This window comes from Trichechus manatus, unplaced genomic scaffold, assembly GCF_000243295.1.
Source record: "Trichechus manatus latirostris isolate Lorelei unplaced genomic scaffold, TriManLat1.0 scaffold00101, whole genome shotgun sequence".
NCBI classification, from domain to species: domain Eukaryota; kingdom Metazoa; phylum Chordata; class Mammalia; order Sirenia; family Trichechidae; genus Trichechus; species Trichechus manatus.
In genome coordinates this window covers 9839430-9864919 of record NW_004444037.1, presented here as the reverse complement: position 1 = coordinate 9864919, position 25490 = coordinate 9839430, and the positions used below count along the sequence as shown (strand labels likewise).

General features: G+C 39.3%; 1 protein-coding gene and 1 pseudogene across 4 annotated transcripts in view; one reads left to right on the top strand and one right to left on the bottom strand.

The window, feature by feature from the left end:
- Window positions 1-1913: 1913 nt before the first annotated feature.
- SLAIN2 (SLAIN motif family member 2) overlaps window positions 1914-25490 on the top strand; it is a 113807-nt gene continuing 90230 nt past the window's right edge. Inside the window, exon 1 of one of the 4 annotated variants that reach the window (XM_004382917.3) lies at window positions 1914-2681. In XM_004382917.3, coding sequence (XP_004382974.1) covers window positions 2293-2681 — 389 coding nt within the window. In that variant the 5' untranslated portion in view covers window positions 1914-2292. Of the gene's footprint in view, window positions 2682-9608; window positions 9702-25490 lie in introns of those variants that run through there. The other 3 variants (XM_023737377.1, XM_023737378.1, XM_023737379.1) reach the window with 3 other exon arrangements.
- Window positions 16509-25490, bottom strand: part of LOC105756627 (protein FAM204A pseudogene) — a 30771-nt pseudogene continuing 21789 nt past the window's right edge.

The following is a 25490-nucleotide window of genomic DNA, read 5'->3' as shown; positions in this document are numbered from 1 at the left end:
TTCAAGAAATAAATTTGAAGGATTCTGCTTACGGAACCTGGCTAGTTGGAATTTATTTCACAAACCATCAAATGCAAATAAAAACTGCTATATAGGAAGTCATCATGATGTTTAACCCTCTGGCACCTAGTTTAGATGTGTCAGAGACAGCAATGATATTTAGATGTGCATTACATAGATAATGTTGTTGTTGTTAGGTGCTTTGAATTGATTCTGATTCATAGAGACACCATGTGACAGAGCAGAACTGTCCCACAGAGTTTCCAAGGCTCTAAATCTTTACGGAAGCAGACTGCCACATCTTTCTCCCATGGAGTGGCTAGTGGATCTAAACCACTGACCTCTCAGTTAGCAGCCAAGTGCTCAACCTTTGCGTCACTGGAGCTCCTAAGATAATACATATTACTGCATAATTATTCCATGTTAGGAAACAAAGATATACTTTGACTAGTACTATACAAGTAGAAAAACACTCTTTATAGTTAGCCACCAAACTGTTAAAATACTGGATGTATCTTTTGCTATGAATAACCATCTATCTGGTCCTTGAACTGTAAGAACGTACATTCTCTTTAACTTTCAACAAACCAGTACTGAATATCTACAGTGTCCGACATTATACTAGACATGGTAAACAAAATGAATGATGCCTTTTCATCGAGTATACAGACAAAAACAAGCAAAAAATACTTCTTAGAAAAAGCTTTTTTCTTTTTTCTTTTTAGTGCCAACACCTGTTGAAAACTAGCAGGTAATGCTAGAGTAAACCAAATAACTAGATCTTTGAAGAATTGTAAGGAAAGGTGTCCTGGATGGGTAAGCATGGGTTTTAAGAAAAGGAATCAGATTTGGCAGGCAGGATATTCTATTAAAGGAAAGTACAGCATAGAAAGGCTCAGAGTAGAAGCAAGTAAGTCAGGGAATACGAGTCCACACCCCGATGTAATAGGACCGGATCATTGTTAGCTAAGGGCGAGACGGCAATTGGAGGAAAGCCGCAAACACAAGCCAAGTAGTTCACAATTGACAGCTGAAGATAAACGTGCGTGATCAAAATAGAGCATTTACGTTTTTTTGGTTTTGTCACCAGTAGTGAGGCAGATTTTTATATCCATACATCTCTCAGCATTCTTCAGTATCTGTCAACAGATTTAAGTACTTTTAATATCTAATTTTTTTAAAAAGTCAAGATATTTGTAAGTTTTTCTGAAGAAAACGACCCAAAGAGTAGAGTGTCCATTAATTAACAGGAAAAGTCTAGGAGGAGCTGTTTTTTATCGCTTCCCCCCTCCTCCGCTTCCGTGCCACAGGGTGCAGTAAGCTTTAAGGCAGGAAAACTATGTTTTAATCGATGAGATAATGCCTTTAAAGTGCTTAGCAGAGTGGCCCGTAGTAAGCACTCAAGAAATGATAGTTACTGTTTTGACCTTAGACCTCTTAACCGTTTGGTATCTGGTTTTCTCACTTTCAAAAGAATAAACGGGTCACAGATGGTCTCTAAAGCTCCTGTCAGCCCTAACAATTTCCTGTTTCAAGTAAGCATCGAATAAACACTTGCTGAACAGACGAAGTAAACTCTCTCCACGGGGTCAGGCTGAGCGCCCACTCGAGAACCGGCCGGGTGTGGGGGCAGTATCGGCCCGCGGGCACCACACGCCCCGTGTTTGGAGGTGAAGAACAACCCGCCCTTCATCCAAGACCAAGCGAGTAGAAGGCGGGGCTGAGCAAGAGTCCTTGTACTTGAGCTCAGCTCCACCCGCAGTCAAGTCCGCACTCATACCGGCGATGAGCCTATGGTAACCCGCCCCGGGCCCTGACGATAGCCCGAGTCACTTACCCAGTGGGCGGGCCACGTCACCCCCCCCATCCAGCCCCGCCCCTTCCGGCCGTAGCCCCGCCCGACCACAGCCCCGCCCGCCCCTATGACCCCGCCCATGGTCCCGCCCCGCGGCGAGCTCGGCGCTGGTCCTGTCAGCGTCAGCCCGCGGTCGCGTCCACCCGCGACGCTCTGAGGTCACCGACGGAGCCGGAGAGCAGGGGGCGGAGGGACGGAGGGAAGATGGCGGCGGAGGCCGGATATTGGCGCCGCCTCCCCCAATCCTGGAGCCGGCGCAGATGAGGCGGCTCGGCTGGGGCCAGCGGCGCTTCGGAACACGAGCTGGGGGGACCCTGGCGGTGGGGCCTGGCCCTGCTATATGCCGGCGCCTCGGCTAGAGTGAGCGGCGGCGGCGACGCCTCTTTCCTCCGGCACTTTCCCTGTCGCTGTGAGTCCTAGCGGGTGGCGGAGCCGGGATGGAGGACGTTAACTCCAACGTGAACGCGGACCAGGAGGTGCGGAAGCTGCAGGAGCTGGTGAAGAAGCTGGAGAAACAGAATGAACAGCTGAGGAGCCGCTCTGGGGCGGTGCAGAGCGCCGGCCCCCTCGGGCCCGGCAGTCCGGTTCGGGCCGGCGCGTCCACTCCATCCTCCGGGACGGCGTCCCCCCGGGGCTTCCCCTTGGGCCTAAGCTCCAAGTCGGTCTGCGGGGCCGGCTCGGGCCCAAGGCGGACAAGTAGCGAGGAGCTGCGAGAGGCCACCTCCTTGCTGGCGGCGGGCGAGGGCGGCTTGCTGGATGAGGTGGAGCCGCTGCGGCCCGAGGAGCTGGAGCGCTTGTCAGGCTGGGAGGAGGAGGAGGAGAGCTGGTGAGCGCGGGGCAGCGAGCCGGGCTGGGCGGGGAAGGGCCCGGGGGCGTAAAGCGCCTTCCGAGGGTCCCCTTGGTGGAACGCCTCGCTTTGTGTAGCCGGATTCGCTCTCTGGAGGACTCATGGTCTTGCTTTGGCTGCGGGAAGATCAGCTGGAGGTGGGGATTCGAGGCGTGGGCAAGGAAAGGGGCTGGTAGTTTGTTCTTCTCTGGGCTGTGGACTCCCTGGGTACTGGACCCCGTTGGGGTCTATGAGTTGGCATAGCCGGAGAAAGGCTGCTCGCCATGGGTAGAGTCAGAAATGGAAAACTGCTTTGTAGGAAGGGATCGTGCTTTGTGTGAAATACCGGCTTTCGGGTGGTGGCCGGGGCATTTTGGATGTCAGGGAGGGGTCTGCTGGATGAGTTACCACTGGGTGCGGGGGACAGATCAGTCGTCTACATCTGTTTAAGTGGTCAGTGTTTTGGGTCATCGTGAGGTAGGTACATTTCTGGCGGGGATGGGGAGTCTATGTGAATCAGCACTCCTGTACGGGCAGTGGGGTAAAGCTTGCTTTGTGTGAAGAGGGCAGAAGAAGGTGCTGCTTTGTGTGAAGAGTCAAGGGTGGAATAAGAACCCTAGCTCTTATTTAGTTTTTAAACAAGAATTGGGTTCGGGAATTTCTTGGAGCTGCGAAGTGACAGTTGTCACATCAGTCTTTCCATGTAGTCCTTGGGGCAGAGAAAAAGAGTCCTATTGTAAAATCTAAATCAAAGCTGTATTGTCGTAAGCCACTTTTTGGTGAAATTGTGGCCCATACCTTAATATCACTTCTCTAAATAGAAAGGCTATGGAAGGCCTTTTCCATCATATTACAGTCAAAGATTTCTATGGGAAATTCTCTTATTTTATCCCTTTTTAGAGTTTTAATTTTTAACTACAGTATGCCTACTCTTTGTTGAAATGGAAACTTCTGACTTAGTGAGATAGAAGTCCTTCATAGACTCTTGGTATTGCAGGGCTCAAACTTTGCTGAGATAATTAAGAGCTTTGCATTCACACCAGCCTGGGTTCAGGCCCTGGCTCTGCCACTTACTAGCTGTATGACCTTGGGCAAGTTACACTGAGCCTCGCTTTCTCCCTCTACTTGATGGAGAAAATAATGGTTTTTACCTCTGTAGAGTTGTGAAGACTAAGTGAGGTAATCTGTGTATGCTTTTAGCACTGAGTCTGGCATATTATAAGCTCTCCAAGACTAGCTTCTGTTAAACTGAATTATTTAAATCAAGATATATTTAGTGAGCTCTTAGAGGATTTCGTGGGAGAGTGTAAACATTCATAAGTGTTGATCCCCTTTCGTAAAGTAGTTCAGTCTTGTTGGGAGCTAAGTTTTATGCAGTTAAATAAGGTAGGACATATACAGCGAAGTACCAAAAGAATGCTAAGAACAAAAAGTACTAGAGTACTCAGAAAGTGGGAAGAGAATAATCCAAAGAAGTTGGGGCAAACTTTGAGAAGGAGGTGGCGTTGGAGCTTGGGGGTGGGAAAGAGTGGGAAGGCATATTATGTTCTGACAACTGCAAGAGGAGAGTCAGAGGTATTTGCATAACTTCCAGTTAAGACGATTTGAATGACAGAGGTACCCTGGAATATGTGATGTCACGCTTTATTTTATTGCTAAGTGATACCAAATATTATTAGAACTGACTATGGTAGTGACAGTTTTTCATATTAGTGTGAAATCGCATCCTCCCAAAGGAATCCTGGGTATGCATACACTGTAAAAGAACTCACAATCATCTAAATGTCATCACATGCCTTTTCCAAGTGATGATGATAATGATGCTCTTAATAATGAAGATTAGCTGCACTCAACAGCCCATTTTAGATTATGTATTATTAGAACACTTTGACTCCACTTGGAGAAGCTGATTAAGTCTTTGGCTGCTTTGGTTTTTGAGCATAGGGTTTGTTCAGGTAAAGGAAGTCCTAGATACTATGACAGAAGTTTCTTTTGATTGCTGCTTGCTACCTTGATCCTGGCTTCATATCTTGATACTATAGATGTCCTACACTTTTTCTGATAAGTTTTGTGTGAATTAAAAGTTTGATAAATCATATTTGCTTTGGGGTATGTGTTTGGGGCATAAATTGGAGGGAGATGGGCATCATGGATAAGGGAAGGAAGATTCATAGAGTCAAAACCTTTTATTTCTTAAAAAGCTAAGTATCTTCCTTTCTATATCTTCTACCCATTGTACCTTCTTTTTCATCTACAAGAATGTTTTTCCCCAAGTGTATACCACAAAATGCTAGTTCTGAATGTGTCAGTAAATATCTGAAAAATAGTGGTGGGTTCTGGGATCAAATAAATGTGGGAAAATTAAGGTTCAGCAAAAATAAATGTTTCTTTAATGCTGAACCTCTCTGATATGCTAATGTGTACTCAATATAGTAAATCGCTAAGAGGTAGTATTTGTTTCCTAAATTTATTTGCGCTCCCAGAGAACTAACATCCTATAGAACATACTTAGAAAACGATGTTGTTAGATAGATCAGTGGTTTTCACACTTTTTTTTTTTGATCCAGCTGCATGGTAAGAAATACATTTTACATCACAATCTAGTATGTAGGTGTATAACTGAAACAAAAGTTTCACAAAACTATAGTTACTTTTAGTACATGTGATACACTGATGTTTTCTATTCTGTTTTCATTAGGGGAAAAAATGCATGTTACAATCCCCTAAACTGATTTCATGACCCGTTAGTGGATTGTAACTCTCAGTTTGAAAATACTGTTCTAGAGCAACACAGAAAAGTCTAGGAAAGGGAACTAACATTACTGTGCATCATAGTGTGTCAGGCTGTTCTAGGAAGCTTATAAACATTTTTGCATTTAATTTTTATCCCTTTATGAGGTAAGGTGTCATAGGTAAGGAAACTTAATCTCTTTCTAAGCGTCAGATAACATACAGTAAATGATGGAGCTAGGATTTGAACCCAAGTCTTCTGATATCCAAAGCCTATGCTGTTCCCACTGTATTTTGCTTTTTCTGAGTATAACCCCCTTCCACATAAGTAGCCTTTTCAAATATTTGAAGACGGTTATCGTAACTCCTTCCCCCACCACACACTCTGAGCATTCTCCTCTTTTCTCTTTAAAGTTAATAATCCCAGTTGATTTAACTCTTCTGTAGATAATGTAATCCTCTGATCCTTCAACCTTCATGGTCATTTTTCTCTTCAGTTGCTCATTGTTATTAAACATGGTACCCAGAACTGCATTCAATATTTTAGATGATACTTGACAAGACAGTGCTAGGTATACCTTGCTTGAGCTAAATGCTGTTATTTTTTAAACCAACTATTTAATTCACACTTTTGGCTTCTGTTACTTATATGAGCTAGTAGTGTCAACTAACATCCCCATATCTTTTATATATAAATTGTTAAATTGAATCTCCCTAACCCTGTTTTTCTGTAGTGAATTTTTTTTTAGCTTAAGTATTAGGCTTTTAAATTTCATTTTGTTAGTCTTGATTTAAGCATTTAACATTATTCTTCCTGATTTTTTTTTTGTCATCTTCATATTTGGTAGTCATGCCTATTAGGTAATTCAAGTTGTCGATAAAAGTATTAAATTACAGTAAAGAATGCTACTTGACTAGACTCCCTTCAAGGTTAACATCAATCCATTAATCAGCACACATTGTGGTTGTTTGATAACTATTAATTCCAGCTATTATTATCAGACTCATTTAACATTTTGTCCGTGTAGATATTATGAAAGATTTTGCCAAATGCATTGCTGTAATTAAACTAGACTCTGCCCACAGTGTTCTCACCTGTAGTTAAGTAAACCTATTGAAATAGAAATTGCAGTTAACTTGGTTTGACTTGTACATGGTGAATTCTCTGGCTTTTATGTAATCATTTTTTCCTTTTCTAATTTTTTTTAAAATCGAATTTTGAATTTTGCAAGTAATCAGTTTGGTCTGGGATTTCTAAACCACCAGTTGATGTCACATTGACTCCAACTCGTGGGGACCCCGTGCGTGTCAGAGTAGAACTGTGCTCCACAGGATTTTCAATGGCTGATTTTTCAAATTTCTAGATACTACTAAATTCTCTCTTTAGACAGTGTGCATCCTAGCCTGGTGAGTAGCATCTAGGGTCTGAAAAGATTGCAAGCAGCCATCTAAGATATAACTATTGGTCTCTTCTCATTTGGAGCAAAAGAGAAGGAAGGAAACCAATGACTGAAAGACAAAACTAGTTTATAGAACTAATAGTCTACAGAGTGGCCTCACCTGCCTTGAGACCAGAACTACGTGGTGCCTGGCTACTACTACCAACCGTGCTGACCAGGGACTCCGTAGATGGTCCCAGACAGAAAGGGAGAAAAATGTAGAACAAAACTCAAATACCTAAAAAAAAAGGCCAGACTTACTGGACTAATGGAGATTAGATGAGCCCCCAAGGTTATTGCCCTGGGATACCATTTAAACTTGCAACTCAAATCACTCGCAGAGGTCACCTTTTAACCAGATGACAAATTGACCCATAATATAAATAATATCACCCATGAGTATTGTGCTTCTCTAAATGAAACCAAACAGTAAACATTTTTCCTAGACCAAAAATGAGAAGGTAATGGGGGACAGGGAAGCTAGATTAAGGGAAATAGAATAACCAGAAAGGAAATAATGAGAATTCTGATGTATTATGGAAAATGTAACCAATGTCATTGAACAGTATGTATAGAAATTGTTAAATGAGAATCTAATTTGCTGTGTAAACTTTGACCAAAAATATAGTAAAATATTTTTAAAAATTCTCTCTTTAGGACTTATCTTATTTTCCCTTATCCAGCTTTTTAATCCTGCCCTTGTTCTCCATGAGATTTCAGATCGACAATGATTCTGTGATAAAAATTTCTATTTGGAGCAGTAGACCTGAACCCATTTCAAGCTACATGTTGGCTTATTCTCTGTCACTTTGTCTCATTTGCACTTAATTTTCTTTGAAGGGTGTTTATTCTGCTGTCTCCATTTGAACTATTTGCAGAAGCAACAGCAACTAAAGAAGAATTGAGTATTTCTGCTTTTCTCTGTCATCTGGTATCATGCATATTTTGCCCCAGTTTTTTGGGCTGTCACTTCTTTGTACTGCTGCTCTCAATGTGATTTTTTTTTCCTTAAGTTTTTGTTTGATTGAGATATAATTCACATTCCAAAAAACAATTTACCCCTTTAAAGTACAATTCATTGGGTTTTAGTATACTCGTAAAGTTGTGTAACCATTACCATAATTCAAGAACATTTTTATCACCCGTAAAAGAAACACTGACTCATTAGCAGTCACTCCCCATTACCCTTCCCCCCAGCTCTGCTAATCTACTCTCTGTGTCTATGAAATTGCCTCTTCCAGTCGTTTCATATAAATAGAATCATACGTGGCCTTTTTTGTCTGGCTTCTCCACTTAGCATAATCTTTTCAAGATAATTCATGTTGTAGCTTGTATCAGTTCTTCATTCCTTTTTTGTTTGTTTTTATGTCTGAACAATATTCCATTGTATTGCTAAAGCACATTTGTTTATCCATTCATCATTGGGTTGTTTCTCCTTTTTGGCCATTATGAATAATGCTCTGTGAACATTTATTTCAGGTTTCTCTGTAGACATGTTTTCATTTCTTTTGGCTATATACAGGAGTGGAATTGCTAGGTCAAATGGAATTGCTAGGTTAACTTTTTGAGAAACTACTAGACTGTTGCAAAATTGAATTGCTGTACCATTTTATACTCCCATCAGCATGAGGGTTCCAGTTTCTTCATCCTTGCCAACACTTGTTATTGAATGTGTTTTTGATTATAGCTATCCTAATGGTTGTGAAATGGTATCTTATTGTGGTTTTGATTTGTTTCCTTGATGACTGATGTTATGAGGAGGGACCAGTTCCTGGAGAAAGACATCATACTTGGTAAAGTAGAGGGTCAGTAAAAAGAGGAAGACCCTCAATGAGATGGATTGACACAGTGGCTGCAACAGTGGGCTCAAGCATAACAGCGATTGTGAGGATGGCACAGAACTGGGCAGTGTTTTGTTCTGTTGTACATAAGGTCACTATGAGTCAGAACTGACTTGACAGCACCTATCAACAGCAATTACTAATGATGTGGAACATCTTTTCATGTACTTATTGGCCATTTGTATATCTTCTTTGGAAAATGTCTTTTCAAATACTTTGCCTATTTTCTAATTGGACTAATTGTCATTATATTGTTGGATTGTAAGAGTTCTTTATATATTCTGGATACTAGTCCTTCATCAGATATATGATTTGCAAATATTTTCTCACATTCTGTGAGTTATCTTTTCACGTTCTTGATGGTATCTTTTGAAGTACAAAGTTTTTAATTTTGATTAAGCCCAATTTATCTATTTTTTATTTTATTGCTTGTGCTTTTTGAGTAGTAGCTAAGGAACCCCTGCCTAACCCAGGGTCATGAAGATTTACTCCTTATCTTTTCTTCTAAGAGTTTCATAATTTTAGCTCCTATACTTAGGTCTTTGATCCATCTTGAGTTCGTTTCTTACATAATGTGACGTAGGGGTCCAAATTTATTCTTTTTGCACGTGGATATACAGTTGTACCAGCACCACTTGTTGAAAAGACTGTTCTTTCCACCCTTGACAAAAATCAGTGGCCCTTAAATGTGTGGATTTATATATGGACTCAAAACTCTTTTCCATTGATCTAATCTATATGTCCATCATTATGGCAATACCAAATAGCCCTGGTGAGTATTACAGCTGAGTGCTTGGCTGCTAACCAAATGGTTAGCAGTTCAAACCCACTCAGTGGCTCCTTGGGAGAAAGACCTGGCAATCTGCTTCCGTAAAGATTACAGCCTGGAAAACCCTGTGGGGTAGTTCTGCTCTGTCACTTGGGGTTACTGTGAGTTGAAAATCAACTAGATGGCGCACAACAACAACAACATGGCAATACTACACAGCCCTGGTTACTGCAGTTTTTTAGTGAGTTCTGAAATTGGGAAGTATGACTTCTTCACCTCTTCTTTTTCAAGATTGTTTTGGCTATTCTGAGTCCCTTGCATTTCCATATGAATTTTCAGTTCAGTGTGTCAATTTTTGCAAAACAGGCAGCTGGGATTTTGGTAGGGGACTGTGCTGAAATCTATAGATCTATTTGGGTAGTACTTCTATCTTAACAATATTGAATCTTTTAATCAGTGGACGTCAGATGTCTTTCATTTATTTAGGTCATCTCTTTAATTTCTGTTTTGTAATTTTCATTGTGCAGTCTTGTACTTCTTTTGTTAAATTTATTCCTAGTTATTGTTTGTTATGCTGTTGTAAGTAGAATTGTTTTTTCATTTTTATTTTACAACTATTCATTGCTAGTGTATAGAAATACAATTGATTTTTGTATATTGATGTTGTATCCTGCAACCTTGCTGAACTCATTTATTAGATTATTAGAACTCATTTATTAATATTTTGTGTGTGTGTGTATTCCTTAGTATTTTTTTTAATATAGAAGATCATGTCATCTGTGAACAGATAGTTTTACTTCTTCTTTTCCAGTCTGGATGCCTTTTATTTCATTTTCTTGCCTAATTATCCTAGCTAGAACTTCCAGTACAACGTTGGATAGAAGTGGTAAGAACAGACATCCTTTAATGTGATTTTAGAAGTTCTTTTAATTGCTTTTTTATTTTACTGATTTTTTTATTGTGGTGAAAATATATAAAACAAAACATTCACCAGTTCAACAATTTTTACATGTATAATTCAGTGACATTGACTACATTCTTCATGTTGTGCAACCATTATCACTCTTTTTCCAAATTATTCTACCACCATTAACATAAACTCAGTGCCCCCTAAGCAACTCCCCCTTTCAGCCTCCCTCCCATCACTGGTAATCACTGACAATTTTTGGCTTCTACATATTTGCTTATTTCATATGTGAGATCATACAGTATTTGTCTTTTTGTGATTGACTTATTTTGCTCAGTGTAATACATCAGGACTTCATTTCTCTTTATCACTGAGTAATATTCCACTGTATGTATGTACCACATTTTGTTTATCCATTCATCTGTTGATGGACGTTTCGGTTGTTTCCACCTTTTGACTGTTGTGAAAAGTGCTGCAGTGAACATTGGTGTGTAGATTTCTGTTTGTATTCCTGCCTTCACTTCTTCTGGGTATATATGTAGGACTGGGATTCTGGGTCAAATGGTGGCTCTATGTTCAGCTTTTTGAGGAACCATAAAACTATTTTCAACAGTGGTTGTTCCATTTTGCATTCCCACCAGCAAAGGATGAGGGTTCCAGTTTCTCTATAACCTCACAAACAGCTGTTGTCCCCCCTCCCCTTTGTTTTTTATCATTGACATTCTACTGGGAGTGAGATGGTATGTCATTGTGGTTTTGATTTGCATCTGGCATAGTGGTTAAGAGCTAAGGCTACTAACTAAAAGGTCGGCAGTTCGAATCCACCAGCTCCTCCTTGGAAACCCTGTAGGACACTTCTGCTGCTGTGTCCTATAAGGTCACTATGAGTTGGAATCACTCGACGGCAAGGGGTTTGTTTTAATGGGTAATGAAGGAGCCTTGGTGGTGCAGTGGTAAAACACTCAGCTGCTAATCGAAAGGTCAGAGGTTGGAACCCACCAGCCGCTCCATGGGAGAAAGATGTGGCAGTCTGCTTCCATAAAGATTTATAGCCTTGGAAACCCAATGAGGCCATTCTACTCTGTTCTGTAGACTTGCTATGAGTCAGAATCGACTCGACGGCAGTGGGTTTGGTAGGTTTAGTTAATGGCTAAAGATACTGAACGTCTTTCATGTGCTTGTTGGCCATTTGGATATCCTCTTTGACAAAATGTTGCTCTTTTATTTTTAATAATAGCTACCAAATATTTTTCTGTTTGATATGTGACATATACTGTGCTAAGTACCATATATATATTTTATCTTCCTGACAACCCAGTAAGGTAACCCATTGCCATCGAGTCTTAACCCCATTTCAAAAATGGAAAAACTAAAACTTTGGATGAATAACTTGCTTATAGTTACTCAAGTACGTGGCTGAGCGACAGTTGAGTCCAGTTTGACTCTATATTTAAAGTTTTCAACACTCACCTAATTTTAATTATCTGCATTTATGTGATTCTTAGTAGATTCATATTATTATTCTTTAGCAATTATATGTCTCTCCCTTCTGTCCTTTTGGAAAGCCTGGTGGCGTAGTGGTTAAGAGCTATGGCTGCTAACCAAAAGGTTGGCAGTTTGAATCCATCAGGCACTCCTTGGAAACTCTATGGGACAGTTCTACTCTATCCTGTTGGGTCACTGTGAGTCAGAGTGGACTTGACAGCAGAGGGTTTGGTTTTCTGTCCTTTTATCATTACTGTTTTTTTATTGTTTTAGGTGAAAGTTTACAGCTCAAGTTAATTTCTCATTCAAAAAATTATACACATACTGTTTTGTGACATTGGTTACAGTCCCCACCATGTGACAACATGCTCCCCCTTTCCACCCCCGGGTTCCATGTATCCGTTCGTCCAGTTCCTGTCCCGTCCTGCCTTCTCATCTTGCTTTTGGACAGGAGTTGCCCGTTTGGTATCGTATATTCTGAGCCCTTTGCACACTTTTATAAGTTTCTTTATATGTGGACCTCCTTTTATACTTACTCTTCTGTGCTCAGTTGTCCTTTCGGACTCCTGGGTGTCATAACATAGTAGCTAAGAGCCATGACTCTAGACCTAGAAAGCCTGAGTTGGAGTCCCTGCTCCCACATTTGCTAGTTATGTGACCTTGGGTAAGCCACTTAAACTCTGTGCTTCAGCCTCTTCATTATCTCTAAAATACAGATATAATTATTATACCTACCATATAGAATTAAATGTATGTAAAGTGTTTAGAACAATGTCTGACACAAATTAAATGCATGTTACCTTTCATGATTATCATCATCATTTTATTATTTTAGTTCCAGACTGCCTTTCTTTGCCCTGAACTTCTAAAAAAACTTTACTTTTGAAAATTTGAAACACATACAAAAGTAGAGTGAAAAGTAAAATAAACTGCCACTTATCACCTATTCTTTAACACTTACCAACTCATGCCATTCTTGTTTAATCTATACTATCCAAACGTCTGGACTATTTTGAAGCAAATTCCATCCCAGACATCATATCATTTAATTAATAAATATTGTAGTAAAAGATAGACTCTTTTTAAACATAACCACAATACCAATTTCACACCTCCCTAAATTAAAAATAATTCTTTAATATTATCAAATGTGCTCTGAGTATTTTAAGATCAAAATTTCTAAAAATTGGCATACACATCTGTGTTTGGGATTTTCCTTCTGTTTTAAACCCTAAGATAAAATGGCCTCTTTCTTCCAGTATTTTGATCACTTCATATCCTCAGCCAATTTGTTGGTGGTAGTGGTCAGAACAGGTCCATTCCTTCTCATTTCTTCCTCAGCCTTTTGAGAAATTAAATTGTTGAGGTAAATCAGGAACTTCTTAGGTGGGAATATTATTCAGCCATAAAGAAAAGTTTTGATACTTGGCTATGACATGGATGAGCCTTGAAAACATTATGTTGAGTGAAATCAGACACAAAAGGACAAATGTTGTATGCTTCCACTTATATTAAATATCTAGAAGAGGCAAATGTATAGACAAAAGCTTATTAGTGGTTACCAGTGGGTGGTGGTGGGACTATTGCTAAGTCATACTGAACTTCTGTTCAGGGTGATGAAAAATATTTGAAAATGGATAGTGGGTGATGGTGGATGGAATTGTCACTGAATTGGTTAAAATGACAGTTTTTTGGTAATGTATATTAAAATTAAATATACATTTAAAATACATATTAAAATTAAAACAGCAACACACAGGGAGAGGAAAGATGAAGTGCAGTTGCCATGGGGACATTATTCATGACTATCAGATGGCTTTTTGTGTTCTGAATAAAAATACAACTCCAGCATTTTGAATCATAAAGTTCCAGAACTGAAAGGGACCCAAGGTCTCCTATGTGTAGGCTTCATGTCAGGCAAGCTTGTATGGCCCTGGGGCCAGGATCTTAACCATTGTAAACCTCTGTTTCCTCAACTATAAAATGGGGATGCTGACATCTAGCTTCTAGAACTCTTTTGAGGATTAAATGAGATAGTGATTGTTAAAAAATGAAAAGGATTTCTTAGGTGTTATACTATGTGTAGAGCCCTGGTGGTGTAATGGTTAAAAGCTTGGCTGCTATTGAAAAGTTTAACAGTTTGAATCCACCAGCCGCTTCTTGGAAACTATGAGGCAGTTCTTACTCTGTCCCGTAGGGTTGCTGTGAGTCGGAATTGACTCACAGCAATGGGTTTTATACTATATGCAGGAGTCCCTGTGTGGCACATATGGTTAAGGGCGTGGCTTTTAGCCAAAAGATTGGCAGTTCAGACCCATCCAGAGGTGCTTCGGAAGACAAGCCTGGCCATCTGCTTCTGAATAGTCACAGCCTTGAATACCCTATTGAGTGCAGTTCTACTCTGCACACATGGGGTTGCTCTGAGTTTAGATCGACTTGACAGCAACCAGCAACATACTGTGTGCAGGATGAAGGCTTCAGCAGGTACCTGAATCACTTGAGGTGATCCTATATCACTGTTATATCTTTTCTCTGTGCTACCTACCCATTGCCATCCAGTCGATTCCAACTCATGGCAACCCTGCAGGACAGAGTAAAACTGCCCCATAGGGTGTCCAAGGAGCGGCTGGTTGATTCGAACTGCCAACGTTTTGGTTAACAGCCAAGTTCTTAACCACTGTAGCATTATTCACATGTTTCTTTGGCTAGTTGGCCTGTAGTCAATTCCCACAATATCATCCTTGTTTTTATGTTTACAATTTGTTAGTATTTAACATTTTTAGTTAAATTTAGTTTTAGTGCCTCTGAGAAATGTTAGCTTTTAAATGTACTTGTAACCATAGTTAAATGTACTTGTAACCATAGTTAAATGTACTTGTAACCGTAGGCCCCAAATTTTTGTAAAACAAAATAATTTTAGTCTAATTTTTCCATAAATTCACATTTTTATCAAATTCGCCTAAAATGGATATACGTTTTCTGGGGAAAGAAACAGTCTTGGGTCTCAAACTAAAGATCCTGTAGTTAATGGTTTTTAATAGAATTTCTTAAAGGCCTCATATTAAAGAATGAATTAGTACATATAATATATATAATTCTCTACATTACTATTTAAAATAAACTTAATATTCATTGCTGAGGATGTTAGGAACTGACTGACCTACCTATGGAAGTCTCTTAAGATTGTTTCCCTTAGCCCTGCTGTGAATTATGAAAAGGAGTTTGCATATGGGCAAAAAGGGAATGTATGTGTAAAATACTTTCTAAGTAGTTTTAGATTGTTTATTCATCTACTCTGCTGCACTATTATAGATAAGAGTTTAATATTACATGTGTTCGTATGGACTGCATTACATAATCTATTATTAGTTAAAATTTGATAGTTGATTATTGTTCCCCTTTTTCTTACCTTTGAGAGATTCACTATTTCTGACACAAACCCTCTGTATAGGTAGTGGAGACAACAGATTGAGAATCAAGATGTTAGGGAAAACTGATGTGAACGGTCAGGTTCTTTACTAGCCCTGTAGGAACTTTTACAGCACATAAAATCATGTTGTTGTTGTTAGGTGCCTTTGAGTCAGTTCCAGCTTATAGCGACCCTGCGTACAGCAGAACGAAACACTGTCTGGTCTCGTGTCATCCTCACAATCGTTGTTATGCTTGAGCACATTGTTGCAGCCACTGTGTCAGTCCATCTCACTGAGGGTCTTCCTCTTTTTCGCTGACCCTCTACTTTACCAAGCATGATGTCCTTCTCCAGGGACTGATCCCTCCTGATTAACACGTCTAAAATATGTGAGATGTAGTCTTGCCATTCTTGCTTCTTAGGAGCATTCTGGTTGTACTTACTTCTTCCAAGACAGATTTTTTCGTTCTTTTGGCAGTCCATGGTATAGTCAATATTCTTCACCAACACCACAATTCAAAGGTGTCAGTTCTTCCTTGGTCTTCCTTATTCATCGTCCAGCTTTCACATGCATGTAAGGCGATTGAAAACACCATGGCTTGGGTCAGCCACATCTTAGTCTTCCAGGTGACATCTTTTCTTTTCAACCTTTTAAAGAGGTCTTTTGCAGCAGATTTGCCCGATGCCATGTGTCTTTTGATTTCTTGACTGCCGCTTCCATGGGCGTTGATTGTGGATCTAAGTAAAATGAAATCCTTGACAACTTCAGTCTTTTCTCCATTTATCATGGTGTTGCTTATTGGTCCAGCTATGAGGATTTTTGTTTTCTTTACATTGAGGTGTAATCCATACTGAAGGCTGTGGTCTTCGATCTTCATCAGTAAGTGCTTCAAGTCCTCTTCACTTTCAGCAAGCAAGGTTGTGTCATCAGCATAATACAAGTTGTTAATGAGTGTTCCTCCAGTCTTGATGCCCCATTCTTCATAGAGTCCAGCTTCTCAGATTATTTGCTGAGCGTACAGATTGAGTAGGTATGGTGAAAGGATACAACCCTGATGCACACCTTTCCTGACTTTAAACCACGCCGTATCCCCTTGTTCTGTTTAAACGACTGTCTCTTGTTCTATGTACAGGTTCCTCATGAGCATAATCAAGTATTCTGGAATTCCCATTCTTCGCAATGTTATCCATAATTTGTTATGATCCACGCAGTCAAATGCCTTTGCATAGTCAATAAAACACAGATAAACATCTCTCTGGTATTCTCTGCTTTCAGCCAGGATCCATCTGACATCAGCGATGATATCCCTGGTTCCACATCATAGTAAAATGAAATTAGAAATGATCATGTGTCTTGTTTTTAAGCTGTTTAATAGTCATACTGGCCAGGGCAGATTTTTATTTCTTCTTTCCTTAAAAATTTTTAATGTTGGAGATATCACAATAATCCTGATAAGTTCCTCATATCCTGTTAAATACATTTTACTTTAGATTTATTTTCTCTTAACTATGTGAAGACAGTTTAAATTCAGATGGACTTCTCATCAATATATTTTGTTGATAAACTTCCCCAACTTAGATAGATAGATATGTGGTTTTTCGTCTTATCATGCTTTTCACTCATGGGTCTTCACTTTTGAGAGTGGCTTTATTATATCACCTCTTTGTTTTATGTATGATTTTTATAAAAGGCCAATGGTAAAATTTGCCTGTAATTTAATATAATAAGGGTAGGTTAATCAGGCAGTTTAATTTGTATAATTATCACCACTTATCTGAATAGTTTGGTGGTCATTTGTTCACTGATTAACATCTTGGAAGGTTTTGTTTTCTAGACTCCTCTCTACTGAGGAGATATTACTTTAAAGTAATTTGCCAAGTGTGTGTTACATGAATCAGAAGTTATCCATTCAGATGAGTGTTCTGTTGCCTTCTTAGTAGTGATTTTCCGGTGATTCTAACATGGCTTTACAATTTTTGTAGTGCAGTGAATACTTAGAGCTCCTATGTGTGAGGTACACAATGTTGGGAACACAGAGAAACATAATGGTAATGCAAGTTCTGATTTCTTAGAAACCGGAATATGGCCAAGAAGAGCCACATGGTTGGTAAAATAATCAGAGCGTGTTAGAGCGTGTTCTGTATGCCAAGTATCGTGCAAGACATTTTATACATGTCAAATTATTTAACCCTCACAAATGTAAGTTGTAGTTACTGTTATCCCCATTTTACAGTTAAGGAAACTCAAAGGCACATAGCTAAGCAAGTGAAATTGAAATTCACATCTAGTCTGACAGTCATGTCTAATGAAGAATGTTTTTGATTTAGTTTTATGTAAGTTAGTGGGCTCGAACCCATCCAGAGGCTCCACAGGAGAAAGACCTGATGCTCTGCTTCCGTAAAGATTACGGCCAAGAAAACCCTACGGGGCAATTCTATTCTGTTACATGGGGTCGCTATGAGTCAAAATCAACTTAACAGCACATAACAACAGCTTCTAGATATTTAGCTTGGGGTAGAGAACACGTTTAACTATTTGAAGGACTATAATAAGGACTGATTATTAGATTTATTCTTTGTAACTCTGAAGGTCATCACTAGAACTATTGGTGGAAATTAGAGGTAGGAAAATGTTGCTTTAACAAAGGAAGAATTTTCTAATAGAGATGTTCAGAAGTAGTATGGATGGCTTTAGAAAGCAGTGTCATAAGTAGCCTTTGAAAGACTGCTGCATGGTCCAATGGCAGCGATGTTGAGAGTAAACAGTTGAATTAGGTGACTTCTAAGTATTCTTTTAATTTTGTGTTCCTGTGTTTAAAATGAAGCCCTGGTTTCATAGTGGTTAAGAACTTGGCTGCTAACCAAAAGGTCGGCAGTTCAAATCCATCAGCTGCTCCTTGGAAACTCTACGGGGTAGTTCTACTCTGTCCTGTAGGGTTGCTATGAGTCAGCCGACTCGAGGGCACCTGACAACAACAACAACAACAACAACGTTTAAAATATTGTAATCTATTTTGGGAGATAAGATACCTCTAAGACAAAGTATTGAGCTTAAATGTGGGAGAGATCTTAACAATGGGAGCATCTTAGATGTTTTTCTTCTAAGTCTGTAATACATTTCTTTGAGTATCTTTAGTAATGGCTCATTTTTTTCTCAGCTTGAGGGTAGGTTTGAGTCTAGTGAATAAAAATGGGTTTGCAAGGTAATTAAAGTCTTCAGCAGTCCAACTCCAATTCACCATTGTAGCCTTTTCTCTAGATTTACTTGCTTTGGCCAGAAAATTTCATGAACGTTCATGCCTTTTAGCTTTTTTTTTTTTACAATGTATTTTTTTTTATTGAAATATTTTATCTGAAGGTACACAAAAATTAATCAATTGCTTTTACCATGTGACTGTGACATATCAACTCTACTGCCTCCCAACAGTCAATAAGTACTTTTATAACATTACAGTAATTAAAGTCATCAGGAAAAGACAGTATCAAGTAACACTTTCTTAGCACTTATGACCAATCCATCATAAATAAATACCAATCTTAAAAACCACATTCCAGAGTAAGTGCAGTTAAACCAAGTACAGACAAGAAAGTTCAAGAAGCTCACTGGCTATGCTATACCAAATGGATGAAAAGTAAAACCAACTTTATACTACAGGTCTACATAAATAAATAAATGAACCCTATCATTCTTTCTGTGAGTATGCTTAGATTTCTTGTACCTATCACAGAATGCATCAACAGGATAAACTCCTTAGAAAAAGATTGAAAAGGTTTGATAATCAACTCCCAAATTTTAGGCTTTGTTTTTCTATCTGTTTCTTGACATATTTAATATAAGCAAGAAAATCTTTTCAGTAAATTGAGCACTTGGGAGTCAGAAAGATCTTGCAGCACTCTGGCAAGTTACATATATCCCATGTTGCTTTTGGTTTCCCATCTCCTCTTTGCTTCAAATCCCCATGCAAGTTTCTTCTTTTTTCGAACAACCTGTGAATTTTCAGCCTCCTTTTTGGCTTTTACAAAGTTGTGGCAGGCGATAGCTTTGGCAGTTTTAACACCAAGCTTGTGAGTAGCCAGGTGGTTGCTGAGTTCCTCCGCCTTCTCAATATTCCACTCTTCCACAGCCTGGTCTATGCTCTTTTCAAGACCTGACTTGTCAATTTTTTTCTTTTTTACAGGGGGTCAAACCTATCATTGACTCCAAAATACTGAGTGAGCGCCTTCCACTGGGTTTCATTTGAGGATTGTTCACTACAAGATATCTCTTCATTCTTCAGTTTACCTTTCCTGGAGCGTTTTCTTTTTTTCCTCCTGAATCCTGAGGTTGAGGTTTTCTGTTGAGAATGTTTTTTATGCAATTCTTGAAATTTATTCCACATATGTAAGGAAATTCCAGAAGGGCACTCTTCGTATGCATTTGCATTTGCCTCTGTTTCAGTTTTTGGTCCATCTGTCGGGAAATCTGAAATTTCTGTATTTCTAGTCATCTGATTTTTCTTTAGCTTCCTGGAAGTGAAGTCTGGAGTTTTCTGATGTGGCTTCATCTTCAGAATTCAACTCAACATCACTTTCTTTGAGTCCAGGAGGCAGCAGCCCACTCCACGTATTTTCTTTTTTGGTGAAGCAGTATTCTTCACCTCATGTTCATCAGAGGCTCTGATTGGTAGTTATAGGTCTGCGGTCGGGAAGCAGCCGCCCGGCCGCCATCTTAAGGCTTCCTCATGCAGTTTAGCTTTTGGTATTCATTATGCATACAGTGCGTTTTTCTATCCCTTCTCTTACCAAAATCTTCATCCTTCAAGACCCAACTCAGATGTTGTTTCCTTTGTGAAATGTCTTAAATGTTCCACTTGGTTGACTTCCTCTTTAATGTTATCTATCACTGTTTATATTTGTCTCTTTAGAATATGTGTAACATGACAGTGTTGTACTCTGGTTCTGTCTAGTGTAGATTGTGAGCAGTTTAAGCAGAGGTATCTTTATTCATCTTTATATTTCTGAACAGAACCACAGTATCTTGTGTATAGTAAGAGTTCAGTGACATTTAATTAAATTGAATAAACCTGAGTATCAATGATAGGTTAAAATGAGGTGAAGGTATAAAATAATGAGACCAAATTTTTGCAAAACTTGTCAACTGACTCTGATGCCAGTTCCAGATGAGGAATTTCACATATATTCTAAATAATGGCAGTATTGAATTCGTACTCTCTCATGATGTGTTGTTATTGTTGTTAGGTGCCGTGGAGTCTGTTCCAACTCGTAGTGACACTACCTACAACAGAACGAAACACTGCCAGTCCTGTGCCATTCTCACAATCTTTGCTCTGTTTGAGCCCATTGTTGCAACCATTGTATCCGTACATCTCATTGAGGGTCTTCCTCTTTCACTGACCCTCTACTTTACCAAGCATGATGTCCTTCTCTAGTTTCTGGTCCCTCCTGATAACATGTCCAAAGTACGTGAGACTTCCATCCTTGCTTCTAAGGAACATTCTGGCTGTACTTCTTCTAAGACAGATTTGTTCGTTCTTCTGGCAGTCCATGGTATATTCAGTATTCTTCGCCAACACCATAATTCAAAGGCATCAGTTCTTCAGTCTTCCTTATTCATTGTCCAGCTTTCACGTGCATATGAGGTGATTGAAAATACCATGGCTTGGTCAGGTGCACCTTAGTCCTCAAAGTGACATCTTTGCTTTTGAACACTTTAAAGAGGACTTTTGCGGCAGATTTGCATGATGAGTTAAAGAGGAAAATACTGTCCAGATATAGTGTCTGATGTTAAATATCCATTTTAAATTTAATCAAAACAGTGATGTGGTGCTCTTTGGTAGGACTACAGATGCACTTTGTTTTAAACTTCTTTGTACTTCATGTGATTTCTAAATTTTCTGTTTTGAACATGAGTTACTTTTATAATAAGAAAAAAATAAATCCTATTGATAAAATTTAAGTCAGTTTCCTTACTGTATGGTTATAAGAATCATAATATAACATGATTCATTAAAAAGCCATTGATATTTTCCTTGCTACTCAGTAGTAGTAAGATTATATATCACAGATGAAGAAATTTAGGTTCTAATAAGTTTAGACATGTGTTTGTGATGGAACTGGAACCCAAGTCAGCTGATGTGTATGATTTTTATTTTTTTATCTTTTCATTTGGGAAACAAAATTTCAAAACTCTTGTCAGATTTACCTAAATAAACTATGTAGTCTACTTCATTTGTGAAAAAGAAACTTCTTTATTTTCTAGGAGTATCAGACAAGGGAGCCCCAAAGCTGTATATCTCACATTCCATGAGCCTTCTGGGTAACTGATGTTGGCTGCTGCTCCTCAGTCCCATCTGAGACCCCTCTGCTTGCAAATCCCTAGTCCAAATGGCCCAAGGAACGCGGCTGGATTGGCACTGATACCCTGTTAGCCCAAAGGGGCTCCTTTCTCTCTCCCTGCACTCGCTCAGGCTGCTGCGTCCTCCCTCACCCTTGCTCTGAATGGATTCCCAGTGTTTATAGTTATTGGTTTGCTATCCAGTAACCCTAGTTTGGTTGTCGCCTTTACATGTGAACAGATATTTCCAAGAGCTGCTTGCATGTCTGTTGGTCTTCTTACATTCTTATTGTTCCCTTTGCATTTGCAGTTTCCTCCAACAGACTAATGAAACTGACTTAAATTTTATCGACAGGACTTAATATTTCTTTATTTAAAAGTAATTCATGTTTATAACAAAATTCAGAAATCACAAAAAGTACAAATCTTTATTATTTTCTTCCTCCAATGTTCCTTTACACTTTTGCTCAAATGTTACCTTCTCAGTGGAAGCTTTCTCTTACCATTCTATTTAAAATTGTAATCTCTTGATCCTTATCCTTTTTCCCTGCTTTATTTTCTTCATAACCTTACCACCATCTATATTTTATCATTTTATTGTTGCCTTTCCTCACCACCTCTACTGTAATGTAACTTCTGTAAAGGCAGAGAGTTTTGTCTTTTTTTAAGTACCCACAACAGTTGACTGAATGACAGGTCATAGTCTATTTCAGAGTTAAGGCATCTGTCTTAATTATCTAGTGCTGCCATAACGGAAATACGGCAAGTGGATGACTTTAACAAGGAGAAATTTACTCTCTCTCAGTTTAGGAGGCTAGAAATCCTAATTCAGAGTGCTAGCTCTAGAAGAAGTCTTTCTCTCTCTGTCAGCTCTGGGGGAAGGTCCTTATCTCCTTTCAACATCTGTGGGCCCAGCATTCCTTGGCGATCTCCACATGTCTTGGGATCAGTCTTCCTCTGTGTCTAGGAGGTTCTCAGCACCAGGTTGCTAGTTCCAAAGGAAGTGCTCTGCCCCCAGCTCTTCTTGATGGTAATGAGGTCCCTCTGATCTTTGCTTGCTTGTTTAATCTCTTTCATATTTCAGAAGAGATTGACCCAAGATACAACCCAGTCCTGCAGATTGTATCCTGCCTCATTAACATAATTGCCTCTAATCTTGCCTCATTAACATCATAGAGGTTAGGATTTACAGCACATAGGACAATTACATCAGATCACAAAATGGAGGAAAATTACATCAGATCACACAATGGAAGATAAATACATAATACTGACAACCGTGGCCTACCCAAGTTGAAACATATTTTTGGAGGACACAGTTCAATCCATAACAGCATCCTAAAGTGAAGATACAAGGGAGGGGTGTTTCTGGGATCCTACCTTTTTCTCCTATTTAAAGTAGCAATGAGTACGAAATTGGTAAGGAAGCCTAGTGTGATGGTTAAGGTTGTGTGTCAACTTGGCTGGGCCATGATTCTCAGTGGTTTGACAGTTATGATGTAGTTCGGCAGTTGTATGATGTTGTGATCACTTCCATGATGAGGTTTGATATAATGTGATTACCTCCATGACAGGATCTGCTGTGAGTAGCCAGTTAGTTGACAGGGAGTTTCCTTGGGCATGTGGCCTGCATTGAATATAAGTGGACATTGTGGCAAGGCTCATGGGCTTTTGCTGGCTTTGGATCCTGCAGCTGACACCTGTTCTTCTGACCTCTGGTTCTTGGGACTTGAGCTAGCAGCTTACCTGCAGTCTTGCATGCCAGTCTTGGTATTCATCGATCTTTGCAGCCAGTGAGCAAGAGCCCTGCTCTCTGACCTGCTGATCTTCAGTTCGCCAGCCTCTGCAGCTATGTGAATCAGGAGAAGCCTCTCTCCTGACCGACAGACTTGGGATGTTCCAGCCTCTACAACTGTGTGAGCCATTTCCTTGATATAAATCTCTCTATGTATGTATTTATACACTTTACCAGTTTTGCTTCTCTAGAGAACCCAGCCTAAGACATCTAGGTTTAAAATTGTTTTTTCTGTTTTATTGTTTCATAGTGGAGAGTATTGTAGGTTTAAGGACCTAAATTGTCTCCGTTTTTTGTCGTACTTTTGTATCTAAAGAAGTCTGATGGTTTCTTATTAGCAGAGGACACCAAAAAGCTTTATGCTTCTTATGAGAAAAATGAATTACACTAGCAATTAAATACTTGTAAAATACTGGCTCCTCCCACTCTTTGATTACCTTATCTTATTTTTCTCTGTAGCCTGCATTGCAAGCTGATACACTGTATATTTACTTACTCATTTATTGCCTGTCTCCTCCTACTGGAATTTAAATTCCAAGAGGGCAGAGGCTCTATTCAATGTATTATCTTTTATTTCCAGCTCTATTTTCTTTTCTGGAGGGCTTTAACATTCATTTGGACAGCAATTTAAATATTCTGTTCTCTACTGTAGCCATTCACTCTCATGCCACACCCTGGCTTTATCGTCGCCAAGAACTGTTCAGCCTCTGAAATAATAAATTCAGCCATCCCACTTCATACACACAATTTGTATCCTTCTTAGATCTTTTACAGAATAATTCCAAAATCGTGCAATGAGTGCTATGATTCATTTATTCTTTCAAATGGTATGAGTGCCTACTATGAACTATGTACTAGGCCTAGAAATACAATGGACTTTAAATTGTAAGTAATACAGAACTTCTCTAGGGAGGAAAGCTAGATTCTTACACAAGAGATTACAATACAGCCTCAAGAGTTCTATAGTAGGAGATCCATAGAGGGCTGTGGAACTCACCAGCTGTAACATAAGCAAGGAATGTAAAAAAGGAGAAACTAGTTGAGATAAATTAGAGAGGTTAAGAGACTGAGGGGGGAATAAATGGTGTCTTATTAAAGTTGAAGAGTGCTAGGAGTAAATGCATAAGAGATTTTAAGAATATAGAAAAGATTCATTAGAAATATTCCTAACAAGATTCCACCAGCGAATAGAGCCAAACCTCAAGGAAGACAGGAAGGAGATTCCGTTTAGAAATGAAGTCAGATTCTTTCTTCCTTTTAGGTTGTTTGATAGGAGTTAGTAGCCTCTGATCTAAGTACCCTAATAAGTAATTTTATTTAAAAAAAAATTTTTTTTTATTGTACTTCAGGTGAAAGTTTACAGAACAAATAGTTTCTCATTAAGCAGTCAGTACACATATTGTTTTATGACATTGGTTAACAATCCCACAGCATGTCAACACTCTCTCTTCTCGATCTTGGAGGACCTTTTTTTGGGCGAAAATATACATAGCCAAAGTTACAGCATTTCAAAAGTTTCTACATGTACAATTAAGTGACATCGATTACGTTCTTCCAGTTGTGCTGCTATTCTCACTATCCTTTTCCAAATTATTCCATCACCATTATCTTCAACTCAAACTGCCCCCTAGGCTTCCCATCAAACCTTTTGAGTTGCTGTTGTCAATCTGATCTCACATAGATAATTCTTTTTTTTTTTTGTACTTTAGATGAAGCTTTGCAGAACAAATAGTTTCTCATTAAACAGTCAGTACACATATTGCCCAATGACAATGGTTAACAACCCCACAACATGTCAAAACTGTCCCTTCTCAACCTTGGGTTCCCTATCACCAGCTTTTCTGTCCCCTGCTGCCTTCTAGTCCTTGTCCCTGGACTGCTGTGCCTCATTAGTCCCATTTTATTCTATGAGGCTGTCCAATCCCCGGCTGAACGGTGAACTTCGGGAGTGACTTCACTGAGCTAAAAGGGTGTCCAGGGACCATACTCTCGGGGTTTCTCCCATCTCTCTCAGGCCAGTAAATCTGGTCTTTTTTGCGTGTGTGAGTTAGGATTTTGTTCTACATCCTTTTCCAGCTCTGTCCAGGACCCTCTATTGTG